The sequence below is a fragment of the Notechis scutatus genome, chromosome 6, assembly GCF_049901735.1.
Source record: "Notechis scutatus isolate UNSWTSFEM ecotype Mainland chromosome 6, rNotScu1.2, whole genome shotgun sequence".
In the NCBI taxonomy this organism is placed as follows: Eukaryota; Metazoa; Chordata; class Lepidosauria; order Squamata; family Elapidae; genus Notechis; species Notechis scutatus.
The window spans coordinates 4,831,937-4,837,936 of NC_142014.1; the positions used below are offsets into that span (position 1 = coordinate 4,831,937).

The 6,000-nt window shown below is 35.5% G+C and overlaps 1 protein-coding gene across 7 annotated transcripts in view; it reads left to right on the top strand.

Annotated features, from left to right (window-relative positions):
* GXYLT1 (glucoside xylosyltransferase 1) overlaps positions 1-4,315 on the top strand; it is a 52,844-nt gene extending 48,529 nt beyond the window's left edge. For 3 of the 7 annotated variants that reach the window (XM_087969262.1, XM_087969257.1, XM_087969260.1), the window contains 2 exons: positions 699-856; positions 2,245-2,959. In XM_087969262.1, the coding sequence (XP_087825388.1) occupies positions 699-856; positions 2,245-2,320 (234 nt within the window). In that variant the 3' untranslated portion in view covers positions 2,321-2,959. Of the gene's footprint in view, positions 1-698; positions 2,170-2,244; positions 2,960-3,066 lie in introns of those variants that run through there. The other 4 variants (XM_087969261.1, XM_087969263.1, XM_087969264.1 and 1 more) reach the window with 2 other exon arrangements.
* The last annotated feature ends 1,685 nt before the right edge of the window (positions 4,316-6,000 follow it).

A 6,000-nucleotide genomic window follows, 5' to 3' on the forward strand; every position in this document is an offset into this window, starting at 1 on the left:
ATATAGGTATAAAAATGAAAAAAAAAGTACTATTGGGGGCCTTAGAATTTATTACACCAAAAAAAATGTGGTCTCATAAAAATTCAAATCCTTAATTCCTTTATTACCAAAAATATTAAGAAAACTGTTGGCTTTATTTATGATCAGCTTTTGTTTATGCAGAAAGCACAGAAAAGATGTAGATCAATTCCAGGAAAATAATAAAATTGTTTTATTTGTAATGTTGTATATGCATATATTACATCATTTATAACATTAAACAAACCTGTAACTGAAAAGCAATAGTCCAGATTTTCATTAAATACTGCATGTGCGTGTTTATAACTTAGTTTAATGAAAGTACCACTTTTTAAATGATTCATAGATTGTTATTTTATGCTGTTTCTACTCAATATATTGTTTATTAATATATCAGTTGAATATTCTGGGGAAAGTTTTTTAATTTTATTTAAAGTGACAGTAACTGAACATTGTGAATAATTAGATGATATTGCTGCCTTGCCTGATGATGATTAAGAATATTAAAAGCAGGGGCATGTTTTTTACTGGACCTAGATTATTTTACTTAGAAATACATATTTATAAAATGCAGAATATTGTATAACTGCAGTTTCAGAACTACATCAGAAAACCTGGCATTCTTGGAATGGCATTGGTAAATCTGACTTATCAATACAATGTTTCTAATACTTTTCCAGTATTCGTTTGAAGACGACCTTCTACATGCATTGCTTCTACCTCTTGAAGAGGAATTACAAAAGACACAACATACCTACTGTGGAAGAATATACAAAGTGTTCATAAAACAACTCACAAAAAGTATAAGGGACCTTAGTAACAGAAGAACTAAGGAAAGGTGATCATTGCAAGTTCTGCTGTCCAGACTTTTGAACTGAACAGACCAATGTAGGAAAATATTTGATACCTGAAGGCTGTTCCTACAGAAATGGTGTGCTCTAATATGTTGTTATTTGAAGTTTGCATTATCTCCCATTGAGGACAAAATGAAGATAGTGAGCATGTTAGGTATCTACAAGTTGAAGGTTGAAAATGATGATGAAGCATAGCTTGTGAAACCACATGTATCATACATCAGTGGTCCCCAACCTTTCCACCTTGGCAGCCTGGCCCAGCATGGGAGAAGGCATGTGATCAGCAGGCACATGCATGCACGTAGATACAGCTGTATTGGTGTGGGCACATTCCCTCCACTCGCACAAATGGAGCTTTGCATGCAACCGGAGGGTGCTTCAGTGGAGGGTGTTTCTGTTCGCGCGCAAAGCTTCACTCACATGAGTGGAGGGCACTTGTGCTTGCATACAAAACTCCACTTGCACAAGTAGAGAATGCTCATGCGCAAAGCTCCATTCACATGAATGGAGCTTCGTACACAAGCACAAGCACCCTCCACTCAAGTCCCTTCCACTCTGTGAGTGGAGCTTTGCACATGAGCAAAAGGGTTCGCTGCTTGCGCAAGTGCAGTTTCGCGCGCACATGCTTGTTCGCTACTCACACAAGTGCTGCTTCGTGCAGGCCACGGCCCAGGAGTAGGCTGCAGCCCAGGGTTTGGGAACCTCTGTCTTGCATCTAACATTGGGTTACAAGTTCAGAAAGGCTAGGATTTGCTTAGTGATATCACAGTGAATGGGGATTGGTTATTATGTTTTGTACCATAATACTTTATGGGCTTATCTTGAATTGTTCTTTGCAGAATTGTTTTTTAACTTAGTAGGGATCTTTGAAGTTGAATTAGTACATGTTACTGCAGTGAGTTAGGAGAGCTATATTTGTATTCAGGTTTATTCTTTATAATTCAATTCAACAAACCTGCAAAGAATCAGATAAATTTGAAGGGGTTTACGTTTTAGGAATGGCAAAATATATTATCATCTCTAATCTCAATTTTACTTAACTAAATGAAAGAATAATTAAGTCAGCACTGTATCCACTTTAAAAGTGTAAGAATACGTTGTTTACAAAGCTCACAAGTTACTTCGTTTTAAAGTGATGATTGACAATCTATACGCCTTTGTTTTCATGTCTTATACTTTAAAAGATTTGACAACCATGTTTTACACATATTCAGCTGTAAACTGCACATGACAATAGAATGTTCACTCTATGCAATATTACTTAATGGAAATAAATTTAAGCTTTTCAGTATTTTCATTATGTATTGCTATAAATAATTCATTAACATGATATTCTACGACAGTTCTGAATTGTAATTTTTCTCACTTCCAGTCTGCATGGCCATAGTGGAGAACATCGGGTACTAATAAGCAACAATGTACATCTAAGGAACCTTATGGCAGAATAAAATGTTTGGGATGGTCATATTCACTAGATCTTCATATATTTCTCCTATATTTCAATAATGAACCACCTGAATGGATAATCGTGTAATGCTATATAAAGTATTAGAATTGAACTTCATTTCACATTTTTTGCATATCAAATATTTATTGCAAATTAGGCAATAAGTTTTAAAATGTTTGGTCAGAATGTATATTTAAAAAAATATCTGATTTCATAGGAACTATAGAAAATAATGTTCTAAAAATAGAAATTACTAGCAAATGTTGAATTACATATTTTTTTACTATAATAGTTGAAATATGCATGTACAAAATGTTGAAAATATCTGAAAAGTTTTACAAAAAGTGGATGGAATTTTGTTAGAAGCCTTAGCTGCAGTCTTTTTGAACTTCTGGAAATTTGGGATCCAAAGCTATAATGCATCCTTTATTGTCCTTCATTTGCTAGGCCATAACACAAAAGGAGAAAACCAATATCTAGAAAGAGCATAGTATATTGCAAATACAGATAGTCCTCTTTTAGCAACTGCCTCATTAGTGATGCTTTGCAGTTATGAGGTGACAAAATAATAACTTTATAACCAAGCTTTTCATTTATGGTCTTTGCACGTGTGGAAAGCTGAAGCAAAGTCATAAGCATAGTTGTGGTTTCACTTTGTGACTGCTTCATTTAATGACAGGCTGTTGGTCCCAGTTGCCATTAATATATCCTGCCACAAAATATTGTCATTGTGTTTTTTCAAAACAGCATCACCACAGCTGTTTTAAAGAGCCATGACGGCACATGGTTAGAACAACCAGGAGTTCAATTCTGACCGAGTCAAGGTTGATTCAGCCTTCCATCCTTCTGAGGTCGATAAAAAAAGAACCCAAATTGTTGGGGACAATATGCTGACTCTGTAAATCGCTCAGAGCTGTAAAGCACTACAGAGCAATGTCAGCCAGAACTCCAGCATGGGTTTTCCCTTTGATGCATGCTTGCTATTGGCTGCCACAGTAACGGAGTAAACGGCTCACGGCATTTGGGTTTGGGAAGTGAGCTGGTGTGATGAAGACCCATGTGAACTAAAAGGGAGGTTTGCTCTCAAGAAATACTGTGCTGCTGAGTGGAGTTATTTGCACCCAGTCAAGGCCAACCATCCTAGAACTCCAGATGGGCAAAAATACCTGAAGATGAGCTTCACATGACATGCGGGACATGGATTGGACATTCAGCCTGGGACCCTGTGGGGGGAGGGATTTGCGGAAACTTTCAACCTATAACTTTCGTACCCTTTGACTCAGATTCTTGCTTTGCTTTCGCTGCTGTCATTTCAAACTCAGTAAAAGTAACTCTTCTCTACTTCACTGGAGTTGGGGGTTTTGAATGGAGGCAGGTCTGACAAGCAGTATATAAGTGCTATTGCTATTTCTATTGCTATTTTTTTTCAAAATTCTAGTCATTTCTTCCTAAGAGGACATTGTACAGACCTCTTCTTCCCCACCTCCCAATTTTTTTAATGTTGAAATTGAACATTCAGAGATTACTATGTACAGATAGTCCTCAACCTATAACCATTCATTTAGTGACCTAAGTTACAACGACACTGAAAAAAATGACTTATGACTGTTTTTCACACGACTATTGCAGCATCCCCATGGTCATATGATCAAAATTTGAATGCTTCGCAACTGACTTGTACTTATGATGGTTGCAGTGTCCTGGGGTCACGTGATCACCTTTTGTGATCTTTTGACAAGCAAAGTTAATGGGAAAGCCAGATTCACTTAATCATGTTACTAACTTAACTGCAGTTATTCACTTAACAATGGCAATAAAGGTTGTAAAATGGGGTAAAATTCACTTGATAACACGCTTGCTTAACAACAGGGCTCAGTTGTGGTTATAAGTCAATGTAGTATAAGTATATGTAGTCTTCACTGGAGTTTATTACAGATACTTATTATGACAGCAGCTTTTTAAAATTTAGCACATTTTTGTGAGGTGTAAATGTGTGTCTGCCCACCACATTGCAAGACACTTAAGAGAATAATTACGACAAACTGTTGCAACAAGTAAAGAAAGATCTAGAATCATGGGGCAGGCTGCAACTTTCATTATTGGGCAGGATTGCATCTATTAAAATGAATATTCTCCCAAAGTAATTTATACTTATTTCAGACAATTCCAGTTAAACTACATAGAATTTTTTTTGAAGAACTTAACAAAATAACTGTTAAATTTATTTGGCAAGGGAAAAAATCTAGAATAAATTTAAAGGCAATGCAGGATTTGAAGAGCAGGGGAGGGTTGGCACTTCCAAATTGGGAATTGTATTATACGGCAGCCTCTCTAGTATGGTTAAAAGATTGGGTGAATTTAATTAATAAGAGAACGTTATTTTTAGAAGGCCATGATTTGCAGAGGGGTGGCATGCCTTTTTATGGGAAGTAGGGAAAGTTAATCAGACATATTTCCATAGACATCTAACTAGAGATTCATTATTAACCAATTGGAAAAATATACGGAAAAAACACTACCTAAGAGTACCAATTTGGTTATCGACAATGGAGGCGATGATTCACCCAAACAATCTGGACATTACCAAAATGATTAAATATAAGGATTTATTGGATACACAAGGAAATTTGAAGTCGGGACAAGAGCTGCAAGAGCAGGGATTTAAAATCGATCAGTGGGTATATCTCCAAATTCATAGTAGATACAAACAGGATAGGAAAGAATTCGGAATTAACAATAAACTCCAGCAATTAGACAAAATTTTACTAGGATCAGACAAGAAAAATATAACTAAATTTTACAACTATCTATTAGAAGTAGAGTTAGAAGAAGAGACAGTTAAAGGGAATATGATAGCCTGGAGTAGGAACGTAGGACGGAGTATCACTTTAATAGAATGGGAAAAGATCTGGAGTAGAAACAATAAGATCATAAAATCGGCAGCATATAAAGAAAACGCTTATAAAATGTTTTACAGATGGCACCTTCCTCGAGATTAGCGAAGATGCGCCCCAACATGAGTCTGAAATGCTGGAAATGTAAAAGAAAAGAAGGAACCTTTTTTCATATGTGGTGGTCCTGTAAAGAAGCCCAAAAATACTGGCAGAGAATTAGAAATTGGCTGGAAGATATAACAAAAGAACAGATTGAGTATAAACCAGAGTCCTTCCTGTTAGGGATTTTCAATAAACAGCTATCAAAAAAAGTGAAGTACATAACAATACACATATTAACAGCGGCCAGACTAGCTTTTGCTCAATGTTGGAAGTTACCTCATATACCTACAGAACAGATGATCATCCAAAAAATCTCAGACTGCAGAAATGGACAAACTAACTTTAGCCTTAAAAAATAAAGATTTTTCAATATATTATAACAATTGGAATTGCTGGTATAAATGGTTAGAACAAAGACAGATTCTATATCATAAGGCAAAAAAGAATAGGACAAATCTATATGAGTGATATATAAACATACATATGGATAAGGTGTGCGTATATGGCATAAATCAAGAAAAGAAAAGATGTTACAAGCTGTTGAAAATGAGAATGTTTTAAAGTGTTTTTTTTTCCATTCTTTTTTCTTCTTTTTTGCTCTTCTATCTGTGTATGTGTTGTTGATTTGTTTTTAATTGTAAAATTAATAAAACTTATTGGTTTTTTTTAAATGTGTGTGTCTGCC